Below are 27,746 nucleotides of genomic sequence, written 5' to 3'. Positions count from 1 at the left end.
GCGGAACGCAAGAATCGCCATCTTCTTGACATGGCTCGGTGCCTGTGTTTTTATGAGTGTGCCTCGGTCCTATTGGGGCGACGCTGTTCTCACCGCTGCCCATCTTATTAATCGTCTTCCTACCTAGGTCTTGCAAAAACAAGCTCCTCTTCAAGTCCTCCTCGGTTCCCAGTCCTTATTTTCTATTCCTCCCAAGATATTTGGCTGTGTAACTGTGTTTGTTTTGTCCATAATCACTCTTCTACTCGTGGTAAGTTGGACCCTCGCTCCCTCAAATGTGTTTTTCTTGGTTACTCTCCTACTCAAAAAAGGTATAAGTGTTACCACCCTCCTTCCCGTAAGTGTTTTGTGTCCATGGATGTAACTTTCTTTGAGTCCTAGTCCTAGTCCTAGTCCTATTTCTTGTCCTCTCCAGTGTCACGATCCTCCCTTCAGGGGGAGCCTTGGTGTAAAGTGATTCCTGTGATTCCTATGATAGAACCAGTTGTTCTTGCACCACCACCTCTTACTGGTGGGACTACAGAACCCAATGTCACCAAGGATAGGGAAAGGCAAGTTTATGTCAGGGACAAAGACAGACAGAAAGTTAATTGGATACAAAAGACCAAGGATAGGGAAGGGCAAGTTTATGTCAGAGACAGAGACAGACAAAAAGTTAACTGGATACAAGAGACCACATCTGCTCTTCCACTGCCATCTCCTGCTTCTGATGAGAGTCTAGGTAACTTTGAATCTCTTGAGGCCATTGATCTTGATGTTCCTATTGCCAAGAGAAAGGGTGTGAGATCTTGTGCTCAACATCCTATCTCACATTTTGTGTCCTACTCTCATTTGTCATCCTCATATAGAGCATTTGTGTCAAATATTTCCTCTGTTAGCATTCCTACCTATTTTCAGGATGCTCTTGCTACCTCTGAGTGGAAACTTGCCATGATTGAGGAAATGAAAGCACTTGGGAAGAATGGCACTTGGGAATTGACTGAGTTACCCATGGGTAAACGACCTGTGGGATGCAAATGGGTGTATATTGTGAAACACAAAGTGGATGGTTCTATTGAGCATTGCAAGGCAAGACTTGTGGCAAAAGGGTTCACTCAGACATATGGCATTGACTATCAAGAGACCTTTGCACTCGTGGCTAAGATGAATTCAGTTAGAGTACTTCTCTCTCTAACAGCTAATCTAGATTGGCCACTTCATCAGTTTGATGTAAATAATGCCTTTCTCCATGGTGACCTCGAAGAAGAGGTATATATGGATATTCCTCCTAGTTTTGAGGATCATCAGATAGAAGGCAAAGTATGCAGGCTTTAGAAGTCATTATATGGTCTCAAACAGTCTCCAAGGGATTGGTTTGAGAGATTCACTCAGGCTATGCTTAAATATGGCTTTAAACAGAGTCAGGCAGATCACACCTTGTTTGTGAAACATTCCTCACGTGGTAAGACTACAGTAATAGTAAGGAAATAACTTTGTTGAAGAAATATTTAGCTAGTGAGTTTGAAATCAAAGACTTGGGAAGCTTGAAGTATTTTCTGGGGATTTAAGTTGCTTGCTCCAAGGATGGGATATTTATCTCACAGAAAAAGTATGTGCTTGACCTGTTGAAGGAAACTGGGATGCTTGGCTGCAAGGCCTGTAACACGCCACTGGAACCCAATCAGAAAATGTGAGATGATGAAGGAGGAGAAGCTGTTGATAGAGGGAGCTATAAGCGATTAGTGGGTAAGCTCATTTACCTATCTCACTTCCGTCCTGATATTGCTGTTGCTATCAGTGTGGTTAGCCAGTTTATGCATTCTCCTCAGCAGATTCACTTCGAGGCTGTCACGAGAATTTTGAGGTACTTAAAGTCTGCTCCTGGTAAGGATCTTTATGTTTCAAAGTATGATCATCTTCATGTGGAAGCCTATACAGATGCTGACTGGGCTGGATCAGTAACTGATAAGAGATCGACTTCAAGGTATTGCACCTTCGTGGGAGGCAACCTAGTTACTTGGAGGAGTAAGAAACAGAATGTGGTTGCCAGGTCAAGTGCAGAAGCTGAGTTTAGAACTATGGCACAAGGGGTGTGTGAGCTCTTATGGATCAAATTATTGTTGAGTGATCTAGGTATTAATCAGATGGACTCCATGCGGTTATACTGTGATAATAAGGCCATTATCAGCATCGCTCACAATCCGATTCAACATGAAAGGACAAAGCATGTTGAGATTAATCGTCATTTTATTAAGGAGAAACTCACTAGTAGCACCATATGTACTCCCATTGTGCAGTCTGGAGAACAATTTGCTGACATCCTCACCAAAGGAGTTGGGAGTAAGTCATTTCATGACATCTTAGGCAAGCTAGGCATGAGAGATATCTTTGCACCAGCTTGAGGGAGAGTGTTAGCATTATATATTATTATTTGGGTTATTATTTTGTAATTATTCTATGCCTTAGGGCTCCCTTGTAATTATTAATCTTCATTAATATAAATAGGGGATGATATCCTAATCATCTTCTAATCTTGAAATTCCCTAAAAATAACAATTACTTGTCTTAGTCTCAATCCGCGAAGTTATTTATCAAAAGTCGGGAAAATCGGGTATGTGACTAGAAAGGTACAACAACCAAAGGATGAGGACCCACTTTACGATCAATGGGATACTGAGAATTCCACAGTTATGTCTTGGCTTCTTAACTATATGGAGGTTGAAATCAGTGGTAATTATTTGTTCATGGATACGGCGAAGGAGATTTGGGATGAGGTTGCACGGACTTATTCAAAGAAGGAAAATATGGCACATGTGTATGAATTGAAGTTTAGAATTCACAATACTAAGCAACAGGATTCTACTGTTGTCATTTTTTTCCGTACCCTTCGTGCTTTATGGAAGGAATTGGATCACTATCAGACACTTGAGATGGATAGTGCCATAGATGCATTGAAATTGCAAAAGTTGATTAAGTTGAGTTTCTTGTTGGGTTAAATCCAGAGTATGATCAAGTCTGGATCCAAATTTTCGGTAAAGAGCCACTACCATCTTTACAAGAGGTGTTTGCTTATGTTCAGCATGAGGAAAGCAGACCCGAGGTTATGCTACACCCTCATCTCCCAAAGAGTTCAATTCTTTTTTCTACTACTCCTAGGGATTCTTAGTTTGGTGGCAAGAAATTTGATAAGGGCTGGTCTGGTGATTCTTTCTAATGACAAGGACAAGCTTTATTGTGATTTTTGTCACCGCTCACGATATGATCAGGAGCACTATTGGAAACTTCATAGTTATCCTCCGTTAGGGGGTAGAGGTGGTCGCATTATTGGTCGAGGTGCTTCTTGTGCACATCATACTACTATTCATGAGTCTTCTACTACTGAGTCTACCTTAGCTATCCCTCTTGCGGGTGGTTCCTCCTCTGAATCCATCGTTCTTACCAGTGAGGAAGTGGAGACCTTCCAACGTCTAATGTCACAAATGGGTGCTCCCATTGCATCTTCTGCTTTTGCCCAATCAAGTAAGACTCTTATGGCATTGAGTGCTTCGTGTCAATCCTTTTCCCTTCCATGGATCATTAATTATGGGGCTTCTGATCATAGGATTAGTTTGGCCAATTTGTTCTCTTATACTAATTGTTGAGGACAAGAAGTTAAAATAATTGATGGTTCTCTTTCATCTGTGTCTGGCAAAGGTTCACTGTCTATTACTCCTTCAATGCTGCTTTCTTTTGTATTGCATGTTGCTAACCTATCTAACAGTCTTCTTTCTGTTAGTAGTCTTACCAAACAACTTAATTGTTACGGGACCTTTTTTCTCACTCATTGTGTTTTTCAGGATCTTGTCATGAGGAAGATGATTGGCAGTCGTAAGGAAAGAGCCAATCTTTACTTTCTAGACTCCCAAGGGTTACCTGATGGTCCAGTTTGGCAAGCTCATTGATATGTGACGTGCTAATTCAAAGGGACAGTTGTGGCTTCTACATCGGCGATTAGGCCATCCTTCATTTCTTTTGTTAAATAAATTTTTTCCTTCTTTGCTTTTTCAATTAGACGTTTCTAAATTGGTTTGTGAACCTTGTGAACTTGCTAAACACCATCGCGTGTCTTTTCTTATCAGTAATAATAGAAGTACCTCTCCTTACACTATAATTCATACTGATGTTTGGAGTCCTAGTAGAGTTGTTGGTTTGTCTGGTTTCAAATGGTTTGTTACTTCCATTGATGATTGTTCTTGTGTTACTTGGGTTTATCTGATACAAAAGTTTAAGTGTTTTCTTGTTTTTAGCTGTTGCACAAAATGATACTCACCCAATTCAATACCCCCATTCGCATTGTTCGTTTTGACAATGGGGGCCTCTTGATTTTTTTGGGGCCACTGTTCCTATTTTTATGGGGCCTCTTGCAGTGACACCCCCTAACAAAATGGTATTGCTGAACGGAAGAATCGTCACCTTTGAAGCATGGGTATTTCGACAAACATGTTGTACCCGTACCGGATACTTATCGGCATATAGTATTTTGTATGGTACTTCTGTATATGTACCGGGTACACAAAATATGTACCTAAATTTTTTCTTCTTAATTTTTGATATACTCAGATGTACCTAGTATATATCAAAGTTGTATCGTACCTCAATCGAAACAATATTTTCTTCTACTTTAGAGATAAAATTCCTTGCACTAGAATTCTTTTTTATTTTTAGTTTTATGCTTAGCATGATTTTAAAATTGAGCTTTTGTTTGTAAATTATTTAATATTATGATATTTAATTTTCGTTTATACCTTTACTTTTGACATTAAATGTTAATTGTAGGTTGGATCTTAACAAATTAAATCATTTAGTCAATTTTTGCATTATTCTAAATTAAAAAATATATTTTTTTTAATAAACGCAGCAAGCCCAAGTCGTATCCTTACCCTACTTTTTTTGAATTTTACCATATCAATATACCCGTATCGTATCAGTACCAGTATCAGTATCCATGCTTCATAGATTGTCACCTCATTGAAGTTGCTAGGGCCTCGCATTTTTCTACGAATGTTCCCCAAGTCTATTGGCCTGATGTTGTCCTCACCGATGCCTATCTTATTAACCCAATGCCTTCTAGAGTCCTAGGTTTCCAGTCACCCGTTGAAACTTTATCCACCTCCTCCGCCTGCTTCTCCTTCTCCACCCTGTTTTTAGTTCCTCCTCTTGTTCCATAGTGTCTACGAGGTAAGCTTGATCTTCGGGCCACCAAATGCATCTTTGTTAGTTATTCTCCCATTCAAAGGGTTACAAGTGTTATCATCTTCCTTTAGGTAAACGGTTTGTCTCCATGGATGTGACCTTCTTTGAAGCTATTTATTATTACCCGCCGAAGTCTTCTCTTCAAGGGGTGCATTTGAGTGCAGCTTTGTCTCCTCCTGTGCTACCTGTTGTGTCAATATATCCAATGGATCAAGGTTCTAAGGAACAAAAGACTTTTATGGATAAGGAACATGCTCATAACCATGATATATTTCCGAGGAAGTTGAAAGTATACTCTAGACAACAGAAGGATAAGATTGTCTCTCTTCCATCTCCTTGCCAATCCAATTCCTCTCTCAGGTAATCCTGTTTGTGTACCTAGTTCTGAACTCTCTAATCATGAGCTTATTCCTTATGTTGAATCTGATCTTAATGTTTCTATTGCTCTTCATAAAGGTGTGAGACTATGTACTCAATATCCTATCTCTAACTTTGTTTCCTTGCATCATCTTTCACCACTTATTGTGCTTTTACATCCCTACTTTCTTCTATGTTTGTTCCTCAAAATGTTCAAGAAGCACTTAATGATCCTAATTGGAGAAATTCTACGTGTGAAGAGATGAATGCTCTAAAGAAAAATAATACCTGGGAGTTGGTTGAATTATCTGACGGAAAGAAGGTGGTTGGATGTATGTGGGTGCTCGCTATGAAACATAAGGTGGTTGGTTCGGTTGAGAGATATAAGGCCAGGTTAGTGGCCAAGGGATTTACTCAAACCTATGGAATTGATTATCAAAATATAGAATATATTATTGTGTGTTGTGTACAAATTAGAGTCCTATTAGAGACATGATTGTGTTAGAGTCCTATTAGAGACATAATTATAATTGTATTTGTATTTTCCTTTTTAGTTTAGGATTTAGGGCTATATAATCTAAGGTCTGATTGTTATCTTTGATACATTGAATATATGAGATACAGAAAGCTATTCAGAAATCTTACATGGTATCAGAGCCGTTCTCTGATCCGAAACCCTAGAGCCGTCTCCATTACTCTCTTGTTCGTGTTCGTGCTTGCTTCTCCCAGGCTCATTCTGGTTCGACTTTGGTGTGTGATTGTGCCTCATCTCAATCGACTCATCTGCTCATTCTGGTTCGTGACCCATCTGCTCATGATTGTGCCTTGTCTTAGTCAATCCATCTGGATTTCTTCTCTGTTTGTGCTATTTGGTAGTCGCACCCATCCAACGGTTTGACCCATCTAGTCATCGCCTCCTCACAGCTCATCTTCTCTCTCTGGCTCTCCTTTGTGGTCAACCCATCTTGGTTTTGCAAGACTTCGACCCATCTCTAGTTCAGTCTGTCGAAACCCCTAGTTCTCTCTGGTTCGAAGCTCTCTGGACAAATTTCGCGACCTAGCTGATTCGCAAGTCTTTGACTCGCGACCTCTTCTCGCTGCTCTCTGCCTCGCGATTGTCCCTGGTGTATGGTTCTCTGGTTGCTTCGTCGCATCTGTTGGTTGCATCGAAGTGAAGTTACCTATCAGCTTCTCTCACTCCAAAGGGTTATGTTTGAGGCTGGTTCGACCCATTGGATTTTTGCATCTGAAATCCTCTAATATTGGATTATTGTCATATTATTTTCTGATATTACATTTAGACCTCATACTCTTTTGGTTGTTATACTGTGATGTTGGATATATTGGTTTTGTTGCCCCCATTAGCTTTCAATTTATTATGATAATGACAGTTTCTGCTTCTGTAAAGCCCAAGAAAGGGCTCCTTGCTTCAGATGAGTGTGCCTACTGCCATCAAAGGGGTCATTGGAAGTACCATTGTCCCAAGAATGGATGTCTGTCTGTTCAGTCTCCTGCCGATTTTACTGCATCTTCTCCGACTCCTGATCCTGACTTAACTTCCTTGACTGCTCAGATTAGTCAGCTTTGGCATATATTGTCTAACTCCCAGCCATCCCCATCTACCTCCATTCATTCAGGTTTGCTTGGGTCTTCTTCAGGTATTTCTTCGTCTGTCTGGCTTTTTGACTCTGGTACCTCTCATCATATGACTCCCCATCTCTCTTTACTTTAAAATTGCACTCCTTCTTTTCCTATTACTGTCAATACTGCTAATGGGTCTGGTATGTCTGTTATATCTGTTGGGTTTGTCCTACCGTCTGCTATGTCTGTTGTCTCTATTCCATCTGTTCTTTATGTTCCTCAATTATCTGTCAGTTTATTATCTATCAGTCAACTTGACGTCTCTAGTTTTGATGTTATCTTTTCCTCTTCTATCTGTTCTGTGCAGGATCGGATGTCTAAGTAGCAGATTGGGACTGGTCGTAGAGTTGGGGACCTCTATGTAGTAGAGAGCTTGCATCTGCCTTTAACAACCTCTCCGACTGCCTTTTCCTCTTTTCAGTTAGATTCTCTGTCCAGTCCTTTCTACTTATGGCATTCTAGATTAGGGCATTTGTTTGCTGACCGCTTGCGGTCTTTGGCTCAATCAGGTATCTTGGGAAAAGTTTCTCCTAGTGAACTTACTGAATGTCAAGGGTGTAAACTCGCCAAGATGACAGCCTTACCTTTTCGTAAAAGAACTTCTATATCTAATACACCATTTTCTTTAGTTCATACTGATGTTTGGGGACCTTCTCCTGTTCTCACCAAAGGGGGTTCTGCATACTATGTGTCATTTGTTAATGACTGCACCCGTTACACTTGGGTTTATCTTATGACTCATAAGTCCGATTTCTATCAGATATACCGTACCTTTCAGTCTATGATTACTACACAGTTTGGGTCTACTATTAAAGTGTTACGGTCTAACTTGGGTGGGGAATATTTTAAAACTGAGTTTTGTGAGTATTTGGCCAATTTGGGTACCATTCACCAAACTTCCTGTACAGATACACTTGCCCAAAATGGTCGCGCTGAGCGTAAACACCGTCATCTCCTTGAGACAGCTAGGTCTCTTCTTCTCTCTGCCTCAGTTCCGGCTCCATTCTGGGGAGAGACAGTTCTTACTGCTGCTTTTCTTCTCAATCGCATGCCTACTCCCATTGTTTCTGGTCGGTCTCCTTATGAGGCTTTGTTCTCCTAACTTCCCAACTGCTCCCTCCTTCGTGTGTTTGGGTCTGCCTGTTTTGTTCTTCTTTCCCGCAAAGATAGGACCAAACTTAGTGCCCGATCTGTCCTCTGTGTCTTTTTGGGTTATAATCCTACTCAGAAAGGCTATCAGTGTTACGATCCTGTTTCCCGTCGTCTTTCTGTCTCCCGTCATGTTTCTTTTCTCGAACGTCTGCCTTACTTTCAGCTTCCTCCTGTCACCGCTCCGGTTTCCAAAGAGGATTTGGTTCACATTGACCCATTTCCTTCTGAGGTACCGTCTGATGAGTACATCTCCACAATTCCTCCTGAGCTTGTTTCATCTTCTCCTCCTACTTCACCTCTGGCTGCTTCTCCTCCTTCAGTTTCTTCTCCTTCTCCGTTGTTAGTTTATTCTCGTCGCAAGGCTCCTCCTCCACCAGTTGTCTCTACCCTTACTGCTGATCCTCTTGCTGCTGCCGACTATGATCTTGCTGCACACCGATATCCTACTCGAGCGCGTCATCCTCCAAACAGGTTAGGTTGGTCTAATACATGTTTTTCTGCCTCCTATCGTACTTTTTTGTCTGCTATTCACTCTTTTTCAGAATCTCAGTCTTACAACGAGGCATGTCAGGACCCTCATTGGGTTCATGCTATGGAAGATGAGTTGTTTGCTCTACAGAAAACTAGTACTTGGGAGCTGGTTTCTTTGCCTGCTGGTAAGAACTTGGTTGGTTGTAAATGGGTTTACAAAGTCAAAACTCATTCTGATGGGTCTCTTGAGCGCTACAAAGCTCGTTTGGTTGCCAAAGGTTTCTCTCAGGAGTATGGTATTGATTATGAGGAAACATTTGCCCCTGTTGCCAAGATGACTACTGTCCGTACTTTGATCTCTGTTGCTGCTATTCGTTCTTGGCCTCTTTATCAGATGAATGTTAAGAATGCTTTTCTTAATGATCATCTCACTGAGGAGGTTTACATGCGTCCTTCTCCTGGCCTTCACCATCCCTCTGGTCAGGTTTGTCGTCTTCGGCGTGCTCTGTATGGTCTAAAGCAGTCTTCTCGTGCTTGGTATGATCGATTTCAGACTGCTGTTACCGAGCTCGGGTTTCATCCTTCTGCTTCCGACTCTGCTTTATTTCTGCGATATACATCGGCTGGTTTTGTTGCTCTCTTACTCTATGTGGATGATATGGTCATCACTGGCTCGGACTCTTCTGCTATCTCTGAGGTCAAGCAGCATTTCTTCTGCACCTTCGAAATGAAGGATCTGGATCCATTACAGTATTTTCTTGGTATTAAGGTTGCTTCTTCTCCCAAAGGCTATTTTCTATCTCAGGTTAAGTATGCTAATGAAGTCATTCATCGTGCTGGTCCTACTGATACTAAGGTTTCTGATACACCTATTGAGCTTAATGCGAAGCTTAACTCTATTGATGGTGTCCCTCTGGATGATCCCACTTTATATCGCGAGCTTGTGGGTTGTTTAGTTTATTTGACTGCCACTCGCCCTGATCTTGCTTATGTTGTTCATGTGGTTAGTCAGTTCGTTTCTGCTCCTCGCTCTACCCATTGGGCTGCTTTGGTTCGCGTTCTTCGCTATCTCAGGGGTACCATCTTTCAGGGCTTATTGTTGTCCTCTACTTCCTCTTTGGACTTGGTGGCTTATGCTGACTCTGATTGGGCCGGTGATGTTACTGATTGTAAGTCTACGTCTGGTTTCTGTATGTTTCTTGGAGATTCCTTGATCTCTTGGAAAAATAAGAAACAATCAGTCGTTGCTCGCTCTACTGCCGAAGCTGAGTATCGTGCTATGGCTCATGCCACTGCTGAGATTGTTTGGCTTCGTTGTCTCTTGTTTTATTTGGGTGTCTCTCAGTCCTCTCCGACACATCTCTATTGTGACAACCGCAGTACTGTTCAGATTGCCCACAATATTGTCTTTCATGAACGGACGAAACATATTGAGATTGATTGTCACTTTGTTCGCCAGCATCTGCAGTCTGCCTCTATCTCGCTTCCTTTCATCCCTTCGGCTTTGCAACTTGTCGATTTCTTCACCAAAACTCACACTACCGCTCGGTTTCAGTTTCTTCTTAGCAAACTCTCAGTGTTTTCTGCTAAAACACCTTGAGTTTGAGCGGGAGTGTGAGAATATAGAATATATTATTGTGTGTTGTGTACAAATTAGAGTCCTATTAGAGACATGATTGTGTTAGAGTCCTGTTAGAGACATAATTATAATTGTATTTGTATTTTCCTTTTTGGTTTAGGATTTAAGGCTATATAATCTAAGGTCTGATTGTTATCTTTGATACATTGAATATATGAGATACAGAAAGCTATTCAGAAATCTTACACTTTGCACCAGTAGCAAAGATGAATTCCATTAGAGTCATTCTTTCATTGGCAATGAACCTGGGTTGGCCTTTTCAGTTGAGAGATATAAGGCCAGGTTGATGTAAAGAATGCCTTCCGTAATGGTGACCTAGAAGAGGAGTTGTATGTGGATATCCCTCCTGGATTTCCGCTTCCTAATAATAGTAGAATGGTTTGCAGGCTAAAGAAGTCGCTGTACAGTTTGAAGCAATCATCGAGAGCTTGGTTTGAGAGATTTACCAAAGTTATGCTCAGATTTGGGTATTGTCAATGTCAAGCCGATCGCACCTTGTTTGTCAAACATTCCTCACATGAGAAGATAACTGTACTGATAGTGTATGTCGATGATATTGTATTGACTGGGGATGATATAGCTAAGATGGAGAAATTGAAAAATTCATTGGCTAAGGAGTTTGAGATAAAGGACTTGGGGGAATTAAAGTACTTGGGTATTGAGGTTGCTCGATCTAGACATGATATTTTCATTTCTCAACGCAAGTATGTGCTTGATCTTCTTAAGGAGACCGGGATGTTAGGATGTAAACCTGTGGACACTCACATTGAACAAAATCATAGATTGGGGAATAGTGAAAGTGATACTCCTGTTGAGAGAAGTTGTTATCAGAGACTCGTTGGTAAACTTATTTACCTTTTACTCACTCATCCTGACTTAGCATATGCTGTCAGTGTGATTAGTGAGTTTATTCATTCACCTCGTGAAGTTCATATGGAGGCTGTGTATAGAATTTTGCGGCACTTGAAATTAACTCCTAGTAAGGGCATATTGTTTGAAAACATGATGATTTGCAGATAGAAGCTTATAGTGATGGATCCTAACCGTACAGCGACTTCTTTAGCCAATGAATTTTTCAATTAATAGTGGCGGAGTGTCTCTCTATACCCTCATTCAGTTTCTCTTTGATAAAGATGCAATTAATTCGGTACCCTCAGCGACTTCTTTAGCCAATGAATTTGTACAAATGCGGTACAAATTATAGTGATGGTTCTCCTCTCTTGACAAATTCGGTACAAATTATACCCTCATTCAGTTTCTTTTCTATTATGTTGAACTAGATTGTGTGCAATATTAATTGCATCTTTATTGTCACAACATAGTTTCATAGAGATTTTCTGATCAAAACCTAACTCTTTCAAAAGTGACTTCAACCACATCAATTCATATATTCCATGAGCCATTGCTCTAAATTTTGCCTCCGCACTCGACCTGACAACCACAGATTGCTTCTTGCTATGTCATGTCACAAGATTACCGCCTACAAAGGTGCAATATCCTGAAGTGGATTTTTGGTCATTGATGGATCCTGCCCAATCTACAAATCATCAGTGATGGATCCTGCAAAGGTTTGCAGATAGAATTTTGGTCAGTGATGGATCCTACCCAATCTACAAAACATGTGGAGGTTAATAGACACTTCATCAAAGAGAAACTGAATGAGGGTATAATTTGTACCGAATTTGTCAAGAGAGGAGATCAACTTGCAGATATTTTGACCAAAGGAGTGTCTAGTATGTTGTTTTACTCTATTCTTGACAAGTTGGGCATTCATGATATCTTTGCCCCAACTTGAGGGGGAAGGGCAATATTGTATTTTTTTTCTTATAAGTATAAATAATAAAGAATAGGGAAGAGAACCCTAATGTAATCATTCTCTATTTTTCTTCTACGGCTGTTTCTCTCCTCTCTTCTCTTTCTATCTTCCTTTCATTATTTTATTCAATTCTTCATATCAAAGATGAAGAAAATGAAACCATTTGTTGGTGGCAATGACTTCTTTGAACCTTTTACCCCTCCCCAGATTAAAAATACATAAGATTTGACATAGTTGAAGGGTAAGATTCTATCAAGGAAATGGCTTACAAGACAAGCCTCCCACTTATCACGTTGGCTTCTAGGCGGCATATCCATCCTAACAGCAGATTCTGAACTAAAGGGAGGAAAATACCTAAGCTTTACAACCGACCTTTGATTTCGAAGTGCTCATGCTTCATGGGTCATGGGAGATGGGTTGCTTGTAGGGGCTGATCCTATCCGACCAACCCAAAGGCTTCACAAACGGTTTCGACATTGTGCACGGTTGGCCACAGTTGAAAATTCTCAAAAATTTCTTAGGTTCGGTGTAGTGGCAGTTTGTAAGAGAAAAAAATGATTTAACCCGAACTGACCAATATATATATATATATATATTTTATGTATCGTTTCGATTCTCACCATTTATTTGAGTCAAAAGATAACTATTTATTTTGTTTTCTTCCCAAAGATATCACTTCACCTTGTCACTTTCACTTGACTCCGCATCTTTTTGTCTTCACATGACAAGACTTGACCTTTTGACTCCACAATTAATTTTTTATTTTTTATTTTTAAGCCTCCACATTAATTCCACCACCAACTCACCTCCTCTCTCTCTCACATAAACTCTTAAAGCACTTCCCTGTTCCAAAATTTCTAAACAAAACTGTACAAATAATCTTAAATTTCTAGATCTCTCTCTTCTTTAAGTCTTTCACTCTTTCAATTTCATCCATTTCTCTCTGGACTCACAAAATTTCTAAATAACAAAATTCCAAGCCCCATTATCTTCACAGATCAAAGTTCTTTCTCCAGCAAATATAGGGAAGGCCATCATCGGCGAATCAGTGATTATGACTTCTCTATTTTCGTGGGAGATGATTATGGCTCTATGTTTTCTATCGCCAGCGAATATGCCACTATTGTAAGCTTAGAGAAGAGAAAGAGTTAAGGAATGAGTTAGACTTCATTCCCTTTTATATTAATAATACTAAGTAATTATAGGAGTGCCATAAGGCATAATATAAGGGCTAGCCCATTGCACCAATCAAGGGAATAAATAAGAAGAAAATACAATCACTTATTTCCTATTCTAACTTATTTCCTATGCTAACACTCCCTCTCAAGCTGGTGCGAAGATCTCTCATGCCTAGCTTGTTGAGAATGCCATGAAATGGTTTGCTCCCTAGCCCCTTGGTGAGAACATCGGCTAGTTGATCTCCAGTCTTCACAAATGGAATACATATGATGTCACTAGTGAGTTTTTCCTTGATGAAGTGTCTATTAATCTCCACAAGCTTAATTCTATCATGTTGAACTAGATTATGAGCTATGTTGATTGCGGCCTTGTTGTCACAGTATAGTCGCATGGAGTCAGTCTGATGGATTTCCAAGTCTCCCAACAATAGTTTAATCCATAGTAACTCACATACACCCTGAGTCATAGTCCTGAATTCTGCCTCAGCACTAGATTTAGCAACCACATTCTGTTTCTTACTTCACCATGTGACTAGGTTGCCACCAACAAATGTGCAGTATCCAAAAGTTGATCGTGTATCAGTGATTAATCCAGCCTAATCTGCATTAATAAATACCTCCACACTGAGATGACCATGTTTTGAGAAATAGAAACCCTTTCCAGGAGAAGACTTCAGGTATCTCAGGATTCTCATAACTACCTCTAAGTGGGAAGTTCTAGGAGCATGCATAAACTAGCTCACCATGCAGCTTCCAACAAGTCTCTCGTGTGTGGCGAGGGCGACGATAGTAGTCACAATAAAGATTATCCTTCTCAACGGAAGGACGAAAACCACGAGTCACACGGTCGCCATCGCGTGAGGGTGCAAAAATTAAGGCCGAGCGATCAGTAGTAGCAAAAGAAAGCATCGCAGAACGGCGACTCTCCTCATTCTGCACAAAAGCAAAGGCTTCCTGGAGAGAAGGAAGCACATCCATGCCAAGTATTCTGCTCTGAACCAGATCATACTCCACATTTAGGCCTTCCAAGAACTTGAAGACCCGCTCTTGCGCCACAAACTTCTGGTAACCAGCAGAATCAGTAGGACAGACATGCTTGTAATCTTGAAGGTGATCAAGCCGCTTCCACCCATTGCTAAGGAAGGTAAAATACTGAAGGATAGTCTGCTCACCTTGTACCGACCTTTCAATGGAGCGACGTAACTCGAAAGCCTGTGAGAAGTTCTCCTTCCTGGAGTAAGTAGTTGCTACTGCCTCCCAAATATCCTGGGCAGTGTCCATAAACAAGTAGCCCTCTCAATCTCAGGAACCATAGAATGGATCAACTAGCCCATAATCAGAGAATTGGTGATCTCCCATTGGTCATAATGAGGGTCGGTGATACTGGATGCCTGAATCCGCCCATCAACATATCCCATCTTCTCCTTGCTCTTCAAGAAAATAGTCAGACTTTGCGACCACACTAGGTAATTTTGACCATTGAATAGAGAGGTGGTGATGCTAAGGCCAGTGTGGAGGTTATCAGTCATAGTGGAAGGGATAACAGAACTCTTGCCCCTGAGATGGCTGAGAGGTAGTAGATTCACTGGTCAAATCCACCATGAAGATTCTACTAATTATTCCTCAAACACGATGTTAATCACAAATCCAGAAGGTAAGAGTGGAGTAACAAGCACAACAGTAACTATAAAAGCATAAAGAATGAAGAATCCAATGTGGTTTTGTTTTTGTACTACTTTTACATCACCAGAGTTCTGTTTTTGTTTTTTGTTTTTTGTTTTTTTTAGTCTGCTGCAGTACTGTTTGTACCTTACCAGAAGATTGTGTATAACATCACCAGTCCACTACGTAAGAGACGACTTCGTATTGCATCACCAGAGGACTTCAACCAGACCAGCAAGAAGGCTGGTCGGCCCCCTGGGAACCCTCAGTAGTGGCTGGAGAGGCCTACCGAGGGAGAGAGAAGCCTGGGTGAAGGCTATCGAAGGGAGAGAAGGGACTGGGAGACCTGGGTGGAGGTTGTCGGGGTTAGACAAGGTTGGGAGACCTGTTTGGGGTTGTCGTCTGGTCTACAAGTGAGAGGAGATCACCTATAGTGATGGGTAACAGAGAAGAAGAGTTGGCTAGGGCATGGCTCCAATACTATGTAAGCTTAGAGAAGAGAAAGAGTTAGGGAATGAGTTAGACTTCATTCCCTTTTATATTAATAATATTGAGTAATTACAGGAGTGCCATTAGGCATAATATATGAGCCAACCCATTACACCAATCAAGGGAATAAATAAGAAAAAAATACATTCACTTATTTCCTATGCTAACAACTCTATCTCTATAGCTTTTTTTTTCTTTCTTTTTTTTTTTTTTTTGTGTATGTGTGTGTGTTTAGATCTATATTTGAAGACCTACAAGAACCTTCCAATAACCTTTGCAATTTTTCAGATCTCTCTTTTACCTCTATAGTTATTTTTTTTTTCAAATCTATATGATGAATTTTTTTTTTCCTTCAAATATGTTGTCGATCTTTCGGGATCATACAATACATAGTGACCAAAGTCAGATATGCAATTGAGAACATGGTTTCTTTCCTCTTCTCTTTTGCTTGTTAAAAGTAGGTCGGTTTCATCTGATCCGACGACCAAACTAATCAAACCGAGTTTTGCGGTTTTGAACCATACATTGGTCTGAAACGGGTGGGTTTTTTCCAATCCAAACTAATTGGGTCCGGTGACGGGTTGTTGATGAAACCGAGCTAACTCGACCCCGTGAACACCCCTAGTTGCTTAGTTGGAGAACCGCTTGCCCTAGTTGAGGGAGGCCCAAGTTTGAGTGTCACCTGGAGGGGGGCAAATTTGTTTAGAGAATGAGTGTGGTTGTGCTTCGTGGGGCTATCCCCAAATGCTCAAGTTTGAGGCTAGCCTTGACAAGTTGCAAACGGTGATATCTGGTTGCTCTAGGTGTCTCTTTCTGAGTCTGACACATGGAATAGGGGAACTGATGTTGCAATGTGGGTAAGCCACGTGGATGGTGTAACCATGTACCTAAACCTTGCATAATTTTTTTTATTTATTTATAATTTTATAAAGGCAAATGCTAACAATTACCCCCTATATATTGTTTGGTGTTGGGAAGTGTGTATAAAGTGTTTTGAAAATATGTAAAAATATTAAAAAGTGTATTGATTTTAGTAAAAGTGTATTGAATTTAGTAAAAAGTGTCTTGTATTCTTCAATTTTTTTTTTCATTTACTTGTGCCCTTAGGGCACTTGTTAGCAAGACTTTTTTATAAAAAGTATATTAAAATGGCTTCTTAAAGATACGTTTATTTTTTATTTTTATTTTTTAATATTATTTTATGGGGGGAGCTTACTTTCTATTCATGATTGCCGAAATTGATTTTGGAGCTCTTCAAGGGGTCAGTTGGTGCAACAGAAACTGATAGTTGTTCTTCTACTGATTCACATTATGTAAGGTGTATTTTTCCTTTCTTGTTTATGTCCACACAGTCAAACTTAGCAGGTTTCTCAACACATTTATTTTGATAAGCATAATTTTGAGCAATACCAACATTTAAGTGTAAAATAAATTAACTTGACCTTCTCTTTTTCAGATGGAATTTGTCATTGAGACCTCTTCTTCATAATTCCTCTCAACTTTTGGTCATGGTCACTATTTCAAAAGGTTTTTGAGGCTTTGCTTTCGTGGATCATTCCGAGATTCATTTCCTATGACATTCAATTTCCCAATATAGGTAATTGGCTTTTCTATGTAGGATTTCATTGCTTCTAATGTGTGCATCTATCTCTGATCAGCGTAGGCAAACATTCTTACACCTGAGTTTTTGAATGATCAGTTGCATCAACCAGCTTCAACGTTATTTAGTGCTAAAAAAATGAGTGCCTATAGTACATTGGAGCTCACTCTCAGCGAAATTCTTCGTGTGGTCAATCCCTTGAGAGACGATCGGTTGGCACGACGTCAAATCATTAACGAGCTTCGAGTTGTTGTTCAATCTGTGGAAAGTCTTAGAGGTACTTAATGCTGAATTGTATTGTTGTTTTTTTTTATTTTTCTCCAGTTGTGTAGAGTAATAGCTGAAATGCAGAGTGTTCTTTTGCAAACTTTCTTGGTTTGCATATAAGATGTAATGGGAAATGGGAGGGCTTGTTTCGATGCTCAGCAGGAGTGAAATTATTTGACTTCGTTTTCTGGAACATTGAAGTCGGAGAATCATCACCTGCAAAAACATATCATATTATTGTGTCTTATCACTTGACTATTATTAAATGGGTTGTTGACTAAATTCTGTGTTTGACATATATTTGTATATAAAAATTATATATATTTTTTGTTTGATTTGCTTCATGCTTATACTGATCAAAAAATCTGCTTCATGCTTACACTGCATGGTTCTCTATTGGACGCTGATGTTGTTCATAACAATTTAATTCTCAACTTAAAAAGTCACAGCTTGCTTTTCTGTTAGATGCTGATGATGTATTAAAACTGAAGTCACAGACACTAAAATTTGCATTCACCTGCTAAACCATTTTTGTTATACTGTTGTTGGAATTAGAAGCTCCAAGTGGAAGGAGATCCCAGCATTGCTTGTGAGCCAGGAGTTGGAATGATTGTCACATTAATACAATATTAATAAGGGAACTTTCCTTCTCCACACACACACACACCAAAAAAAAAGGATTTTTTAGAACAAAACAAGTTTTGATGAAGGAAAATGTTGCATCTCCTATGCAAAATTCTATACAATAGCTTCTAATTTGAAAATTGATTAGGAAAACTTCTGATTATTTTGTTTGAATGCTTGCAACTAAGTGGGTTTGATCGAGCTAAGGGTTTGAGTGGGCTAGGGGTTTGATCAAGCCGAGAATAAGGTGTACCATGCTTGCCAAACTTGACCTAAAACACCGAAGCCCATCCTGAGCTCAATTTATTGAACTGGGGTAGGTTTGGGTTGCCCAAAAAATCACAATCAAGATTTGTCCCAGAACAAGCCAAAAAAAAAAGAAAAAAAAAAAAAAAAAAAAAAGGGAAAAAAAGAAAAGAAAATTGAAAAAAAAGAAATCAAGAGGAAGAAGGTTCAAATGAGAAAAAAGAGAAAAACTACTTGCGTACTGCATCACACAAATTCATATATATATTAGAGAGAGAGAGAGAGAGAGAGAGAGAGAGAGAGAGAGAGAGGCTTCTCAGGACTTGTGGTAATGGGTTCCACTGAATTGAATCGCTACTTCCTTCACAGACTCAAATGCCATTGATATATCTCTTTCAGCCATTGAGCCCTCCATCATCTTCTTCTTATTCCCCAAACCCAGATTGAATTGAGAAGTGCAGACGAGAGTGAGGATGAGATGTAGTGTCTAGAAGGCATGCCTAGGTGCGAGGTGCATTCTATGCGACACAAACCCCCTGAGGTGAGGACATAGCCAGATGGCAGCTTAGATGCATAAAAAAAAATAAAAATGAAAAATAAAAGACGCAAGTCTGAAGAACTAACAGAGTGATCAAAGACAAATTGTCAAATTGAAGAAATTGAAGACACAAACCTGAATAACAAACCCACTGCTGGACAGAAAATTAAGCAGCTTGTGAACTGTACCTCACTTTGAATTAAACAAAGAAATCTCCAGGTAAGTTTGATTTCTCAAGTTTTTGATCATCATCAGCATCTTCTTCTTCTTCTTCTTCTTCTTCTTCTTCTTCTTCTTCTTAGGTCGGGTCCTTTCCTCCTTCTCCACCTATCTCTAGTCTTTTCCTTATCTTTTTTTTTAAGTGACACGCTGGACTCAAATTTTTGGGTGGGATGCTACTGGATGTTGGACTTTTAGGGGTTTTCAAATTTATGGTCAAATTAAAATTTCTTATTCTTTCTCCTTCGTTTCTTTCTGTCTAATCTGTTTTAAGTTTATGATTCTTTTCTTAATTGACATGCTGTTGATCATGTTGTTGTTGCTGTTAATTGATCATGCGTAATCGCTATTCAATGTTATTTCTTTCTCCTCTGTTTTTGTACCCTCAGTTACATTCACAGTTCACCAATATAAGTTGAGCTGATATCTCAAATGGCTTTTGCTTAATTGACATGCTGTTACATTCACAATTCATGTTTAATTTTTGCTGTTGGATGCTATGTTGGAAGGTTACGTTTTATGATTTTTGGAATTCTAGAAATAATTGCTTATATTTAGAATTTCACCTATGTTAAAATTTTGCTTATTTTCTACAACTTGCACCTCACCTCGCACCTCACACTTAGGCCCTAGGACACCTTGGCACCTCAACAAGGGCAGAACGACATATATTTTAGTCAGTTCAAATGACCCCACTGGAATTTTGAAAAATGGTGGGAGTGGTTCAAAATTTTATGTTATATGTTTAAGATTTTAAAAAATGACTTATTACAATCTCAACTTCAAAAAAGCATAGCAATTCTACAATTTAAAATTATTAAGTTCAAATTTTATATAGGTAGTTATATTAGTTGTTACCGTTGCTAGCAAAATAGGCAATTTCTTCTAGTGTTATATTATTATCATTATTGCAAGATAATTGCAAATTTTAATGGTAGCTAAGTTTGTTGGGACAGTAAGCCTATTACAATAGATGAGTAAACAAATAGTCTAAACACCAATATTTTCAATTAAAATAAATTTATTCAGTATTTAAAACTTTCAAATCTTTCAAGGTTATATATATACTAAAGTTATACTGGATTCCTTCATGACAATTTTTCTAACAATTTTTTTATAGAATTATTGAACAGTAGGGTTTCATGAAAATTCTTGTTTATGTAGTCAAAACCATTGATACAATATTATTCAAAATCAGTTGTTTATTAACCCCACTAAACAAAATTTCTGGCTTCGTCACTGTGTCTTTTTCTTTTAAAAACACTGAGGATACAGATGAGGGAAAGCAAGAGGGGAGAGGCAAAGAGTAGTTGGAGAGAAGACGGGGGAGTATCAAAAGAGCTCTTTAGCCAAACAAGTAGAACAAAGAAAGAAATAGACAACGAAGAAAAACTAAAAATCTCTTTCTTTTGTCCCCTACCTCATAAGATAAGAGGCAGGTTTTGGTGATATGTTAATGTGTACGCTTATAAAAAGAATATTTTAATGTGTACAAATATTTCTGTTTATTATTATATTTTTGAGATGTAAAACATGGCATGGGCATGGTCATTAGAGTTGAATATAAATATATGAATTTGGCCTCAGGTTGCTCGGTTTGTTGAACATCTTGTCTAGACCCACTGAAATTAAATCATGCTGAAGAATTCTACCCAGGCCTGAGCCTGAAGGCTTAAAACATTGTCCAAGCCCTACAAATTTTTGGGCTGGACTCAGATTGCCTGATCTGCAGATGATGCATTTGTCAGAAAATGAGTTCAAAAATGAAATTCTTGAAATTTCTAATCCAATACCATTTTGTTATGTTTAGGATACAATGCTTAAACCTCATTCAAATGCTTTATGATGCAACAACCCTATTTAAATTTTGAATTCACGAGCTTGTTGATAAATGAAACATTTTTTTATACCGGAAATGCCCCTTCCACTGCATGCTTTTATTTTGTAGAGCCTTCAAATTATTTTCAAAATGTAGGTTGATTAATTTAGGACGTGATGGGAAATGTTGTCATCCTACCATTGTTTAGTATGTCAAATTCTCTCACTCAACTATTTCATTGCCTCTTTAAACATATTTGTTAGGTTAGGTCATTGGTTCCAACTTTCAATTGATGCATCCAGTTTTATTCCGAGTCAAGTCTTTGTTATAAAGGATGTCTTTCCATAGTACAATTCCACTTCAGCTAAATTGGAGATGGGGAATGAACTGTGCAAAATTGGGAACACTATCAAGATAGAGAGATTGCGGAGGAGATGGTCCACATAATTAGAGCGAGATGGATGAAATGGATGAGTGCATCAAGACTGTTGTGTAATCATAAGATTCCTATTAAGTAGAAACAAGAATTTTATAAGGCTTGTATAAGATCTATGTGATATGTGGTGCCAAATGTTACTTGGTTAAGAAAAAAACACGTTCAGGAAATGAGTTTAACTAAAAAATTGAATGTTGAGATCGATGAACTCTATTACACGAAAAAATAAATAAGTCAAGAAAGGAATCAATTAGGAACAATTTAGAAGTAACTGTGAGAATATTAGCTTTATGTATATATGGTAGTATATATATTCTGTATATATTAGGGATTGAGCATACTACTTTATATGTTAGGGATTGAGTATATAGTGTTCTTTTGCCTGATCCTACTTTATATCGAGAACTCGTGGATTGCTTAGTTTATCTGACGGTTACTCATCCTGACCTTGCCTATGTTGTTCATGTGGTTAGCCAGTTTGTTTCTGCTACTCAATCCATACATTAGGCTGTATTGGTTCGGATTCTTCGCTATCTCCGAGGTACTATATTTCAGGGTTTGCTATTGTCATCTACCTCCTCTCTGGACTTAGTGGCCTATGCTAATTCTGTTGAGCAGGTGATGTTACTGATCACAAGTCCACATCTGGTTTCTGTATGTTTTTTGGCGATTCTTTGATCTCTTGGAAAAGTAAGAAACAAACTGTTGTTACTCGCTCTATTGTCGAAGCTGAGTACCATGTTATAGCTCATGCTACTGCTGAGATTGTTTGACTTCGTTGTCTTTTAACTAATTTAGGTGTCCCTTAGTCTTCTCTAACTTCCCTCTGCTGTGGCAACCACAATGCTATTCAGATTGGCCATAACACCGTCTTCCATGAGCGGACGAAGCACATTGAGATTGATTGTCACTTTGTCTATCAAAATTTGTAATCTAGCTCTATCTCGCTTCTTTTCGTCGCTTCGATTCTGCAACTCGCTGACTTCTTTACCATGACACACCACTGCTTGGTTTCAGTTTCTTCTTGCCAAACTCTCAGTGTTTCTGCTAAAACACCTTGAGTTTGAACGGGGGTGTGAGAATATTAGGTTTATGTATATATAGTAGTATATATATTCTGTATATATTAGGGATTGAGCATATAATTTTGTTTCCTTTTTTCGTTCTAGGGTTTGGATTGTTATATATACCTATGTACTCTTGTATCAAAAACACAAATTGAATGTACGAGTTTATTCAAAACTTCTTACAGTAACACCAATTGAAAATGAGGTAAGCCATTTGAGATGGCATGGTCATATCATGTGTATCGTAGACCAATTAAAGGAGAGTAGTAAAAGAAATATAGGAAGGCCAAGGAGAACCTAAGGTGATAAGAAAGGGCAAGATTGTCCTGAACTTAAGGGAAGTAGATACACCCGTAAAGAGGTTCATACCATATTCATTTCAACTTTCAACCATTGGATCTAAAAATAAATAAATTTGAGTCATTAATCATAACCAATTTGGTTAATGACCGGCACTGTGTCTTATAGCCAAGACTACTATCACGACCCCATCCCGCCCCTATAGGATAGTGAGGTGACTGGCCAGGAGCTCTTGACTACCAAAACACTAACCCGTTGAATCAAAGAATGGATTAAAAATGTATCGGGCCTTAACAGCGGAAACATCCCATTATTAATCCATTAATTCCATTAGAGCAGGGCATAAGTAGATATGAAATGAACATACAAGCCTCTTTCACTAACTTCCAAATAATTTACATCATAAACAAAGATTAAAAAGAGCAAACATTGCAACTATTAAATACAAAACAACTACTAACTATTACAACTCAACATAATCTCTTCTTACAAAGGTACAACAGTCTCAAAAGAGGTAACAAAATAAAAACTCTTCAAAACAAAGACTTCCATCTTACACTACTCTTCATTCCCATTATCTACATATATATAGGGAGAAGGGGTGAGCCATGGCCCAGTGAATAATATTATAGTAAAGTGGTGAATGAATGAAATCCAATCTCATTTGCAAAGTATAATACTATATCACATTTCAAAAGCACTCGAACATTTCTTGCTAGAATAATTCATATATGAAACATAATAGCCAAGTACATCCATTAGAGCATAACATAGGAATAATAATTGGCCCGAGTACCGATTAAACAACCAACCCTCAAGTGGGACACAAGATCTCAACAATGGCCAATGGTGCATGAAGGCGTCCTCCAATGGCCAGGACTAAGGATGCCATTTAATAGATTCATACAAAGAATACAGGGCATTCATTCATTCTGAAGCAAAATAAAGGTTTCACAAGACATGATATTTTCTTTTGAGTTTCCAAACAATCTTTTAGAACATAACTCTACAATAATATTACTCACAATGGTTCTTGTTCAGGGTATACTCTTGATTTTGACCTACACAAGCAGACATACAAATATCGATGAAACAAAATGCGAAACGAACATGTAAACTTAATTTGAATCTTCTTTCCTTAACTACTCTTACTTAGAGTTGGTTTCTAAGCCTTATTCAATTCCATTTTAGGTCTCAAACAAGTGCAATAAGGTTCGGTGAGTTGAAACAAGCGAAAAGGGATCAAATCGGGCAAAAGCCTTGTTGGCCACATGTGCAGAGGCACGTGGCCGCACATGCAGAAGTGGTCAAGGATTTTTCCTTGTTTTCCACTTGTGCAGTGGGGTTTGGGCACTCGAGCAGAGGGCTAGTCCGCATGTGCAGTAGGATTTCAGCCGCTCATGCCGCTTGTGCGGTTTCATGCAGTAGGCATTTGAGGTTGGGTAAGGGCTTCCGCACGTGCGGTTGCACGCAGGCCATACGCGCTGTGTGTTCTTGGTATTTCTTGATCCATTCCTTCAACCCAAAGCTTAAAATTAAGATGTTAGGAGTTCTAAAACATGTACTAATGATGTAGAATGCGTAGAAAAACATTTGTATGCAAGAATTCTAAACTCAAACTGAATCAAAACATGATTTTCACAACAAATTCTCAATTCTATTTTCTTTTCTCAAACCCTCTTCCAAAACTCTATTTTCAATCTCTCAAATCCTATCTTGAATGATTTTCTCGCTAGATCAAAACAACAACACAAGAAAGAGGATGAGTTTTCTTACCTTTTGGTGAATTTTTTTGATTTTCGAAGCTTAAGATTGAAGCTTTCTTGATTTCTCTCCCTTTTCCCCTTCTTTTATCTTTTTCTCCTTCTCTTCTAGCTCAAGAACACAAGACTCTCAAGACTTCAAGAATTCTCTCATATTTTCTCCTAACTTCTCTTTTGTTTTATATAAAGATATTAATTAACCCAAGTGCTTCGCTAATTACTCCATTATCTTAATTAACCAAGCTTAGTTCTAATTAATCATGATTTGTTCTTAATCATCATTAGTCTAATTAATCTTAATTAGGCTTAACTAATCTTACTTAGTTTTCACTAATCCCACTTAATTTTTTATAAAGTGCTCAAAACACTCTACTCATTAGACTAAGACCATTAAGCTCCTCAATTAAGGTTTCTTGAGACATCTAGGCATTCAATATTCAAATTCAAAATCATTCCCTAACTCCACATTGTTTACCAAATCTCCTATGTTAAAGTTCCACATTCAAGTTGTTCTAGTTTCCCCAGGTTTCTTCCAAGTACAAGCATTTCCTAAGTTTTCCATCATAGGTTCTCTTCCTCAAGGTCTCCTATTCACATTCATACTTCGAAGCTTGACCAAGACAAGCATATCACATATACAATACAATGCAAAATAAGAGAACCCTAAAAGATGAATGAGTGCATGAATGCAATGAATGGCTCGGGTGTTACAACTACCTTGGGTCACAACCAAAATCACCGCTTTGCCTTGTAACCAAGCACCAATGCCATTTTGTCATGTAATGAACCCCACCTAGCCTCATAACTAACGTGGGCCCTACTTTGAATTGATCATCACATCAAATCCTGACCAGCACCACTTTAATTCATTACCAGAACCCCATTGTGCCATATGACCACGAATAAACCAATTGGAGGAAATGGATCTATGTAGTTAAACCCCAGGTAACTAGGACAAGCTTGTTAGGTTGAGTTGAGTTATAGTATCAATGAGCCAGACAAAAGAATGCTAACAATGCAAACCACCACTTGCATGGAAATCCTTTCAGAGAAAGGGGAAAAACCACTAGGCAACTTTTGAATGAAGTATTCACCCAAAAAAACTTTTGAATGAAGTTAACTATATGAAGATACAATGATAGTTAAAATCTACCTCTTATAGTTTTTTAGTAGTTCATACTTTCACCGCAAAATAATCCCTTTTGATCTTGTTGGAGAAGATCCAAGCTCCGTGGAGTGCATGCTAAAATGAGATTAGAAGTCATGATAGGCACTGGTAGAATTATACGAGAATGACCTTTTTGTTTTAATACCTTTTTTTGTTTTTTTTGGATCTCTTTTTGTTTTAGTACCTAGAAGGCCCAAAAAGAGAAACCTTATGCACTTTACATTTTTTTATTTATTTACACTATGAGACCAAAAGATGCATCTTACCTTTTGAAAGAGTGATTTGTCAAGAAGACACTCTTATTTGAGTTTGGTATGACTTCCAAGCTTTGTTATCAAAATATTAAGATTCGCAATATGGGTGAATCCTTTGTTATCAAAATCTTATGATTAGCGATTCGATTCACAATTTATGCAAAATCAATATGAATATATGAGGAAATCTATTTTGGAAGTGAATCTATGGTGAATCTCATAATTAACAATCGATTCACGATTCAATTCACTTTTTATGATTCATGCAATTTCTTGAAACTATTGTGGCTGACATATTTCTATTTTTTTAGGGAGGTGGGGGGGAGAGGAGGGAAGGGGAATTACATGCAAGTGAGAGAAGGGGAAAAAAACATACCAACATATGACACTTGCACCTCCACAGCCTTTCATTTGCACCCTACCACAGGCACACTTGCATCCCTCACGTGTTTGTAATTTTTTTTTCCCTATCTCCCACCTGCATGTAACTCCCCCCCCCCCCATCCCCACTTCCTACTCTTTTTAGTGAAAATGACATAATACAATTTTTAATAGTCTTTTGAACGAAAATAACTAATATATACACATTATTTGTTGTTATTTTGGTGATCAAGAGTTTTTAACAAGATCAATCAGATTCAGTCTGACCTAATATATTTGTAAATTGCACCGATAGCCCCTATACTTTGATTTTTATGTCATTTTGATTCATGTAATTTCAATTGGATCTATTTTGACCCTGAATTCTTTTCTTTGTTTTAATTTGGTCCAATTGGTTATAACTGCTAACATTATTTTATAAAAAAAATACGCACATGAGCGGCATGTGTCATGCTTTTAGGGGTAGAATTGTAAATTTCATCAATTCAATGAGTTAACCTCAACCAACTTAGTGATCATTTTTCATAAAAAATCCTAAAGGCGTTGTCAATTAGACCAAATTGATACATAATATTAAATTAATGGTCAAAATTTAAGTAAATTGAAAGTGTGTGGACCAAAATGACACGAGGCAAAATATAAGGATTACAGGTGTAATTTGCCCTATTTCCTATTTTAACCATTTTTTTTCTCATTTTCTCCTTAAAAAAAAAGCATGATGTATCTTTCAAAGATGTTTGAGGTTAAAATAACTTGCATATGAATTATTTATTGCTACTTTATTGAATAATTATAGTTCGATTTACATGGGTGACTTAAGCCTAATGAACCTGATGGTCACACAAGTTCTTTATTTATTTATTTTTAAAAACACGCTTTAACAAAAAACATGCGTATATACCTTTTAAAATGTTTTAGGCTTTAAAATAAATAATTCCAATTAATTCTCCTTATTATTGAGTCATTGTTACTTGAAAAAGTATATATGCTTGTTGTCCAAATATCAACATCGCTATTACATTATTGTTACTTAGAAATTAAGAGTTTGTCTCTGTTTACTTTCTTTATTAAGAATGGTTGACAAGAATATATTTTAAAAAAAGGGAAAAGGTAATGTGGTGATCTTACATGGAAACCTGTCTTTACTTCTTATCTTACATATTAGATCAAATGATCATCATTCAAAACAATATTTTCATTAATTTAAGTCTACATAATTTATGTTTGGAAGATATATTTAACATCTAAGTGTGTAGATATATATTTTTTTAATTAATTTAGAAAAAGCGACTAATCTTTACAATTCATGATTCGATTCGAATCCTGATTTGACAACTATGAAAATAACACTAATTACATTAAAAGCTATATATTTTATAACTTAAACATCAAGATATCATTCACATAACAATTACATTATAAAGAATGTAAAACAATTATAAGCCATT

At 38.1% G+C, this 27,746-nt stretch overlaps 1 protein-coding gene across 5 annotated transcripts in view; it reads left to right on the top strand.

Moving 5' to 3' along the window:
- Positions 1 to 27,746, top strand: part of LOC114276933 (protein HESO1) — a 60,161-nt gene that overhangs the window by 17,679 nt on the left and 14,736 nt on the right. For 3 of the 5 annotated variants that reach the window (XM_082882730.1, XM_082882735.1, XM_082882731.1), the window contains 2 exons: positions 17,073 to 17,213; positions 17,316 to 17,493. In XM_082882730.1, coding sequence (XP_082738856.1) covers positions 17,355 to 17,493 — 139 coding nt within the window. In that variant the 5' untranslated portion in view covers positions 17,073 to 17,213; positions 17,316 to 17,354. Of the gene's footprint in view, positions 1 to 16,866; positions 16,935 to 17,072; positions 17,214 to 17,315; positions 17,494 to 27,746 lie in introns of all 5 variants that reach the window. The other 2 variants (XM_082882734.1, XM_082882733.1) reach the window with 2 other exon arrangements.

Source organism: Camellia sinensis, chromosome 8 (genome assembly GCF_055761805.1).
Source record: "Camellia sinensis isolate YWXY chromosome 8, ASM5576180v1, whole genome shotgun sequence".
Lineage (NCBI taxonomy): Eukaryota > Viridiplantae > Streptophyta > Magnoliopsida > Ericales > Theaceae > Camellia > Camellia sinensis.
Note: the sequence above shows the minus strand (reverse complement) of the source record. Positions and strands in the feature narration are given on the sequence as shown.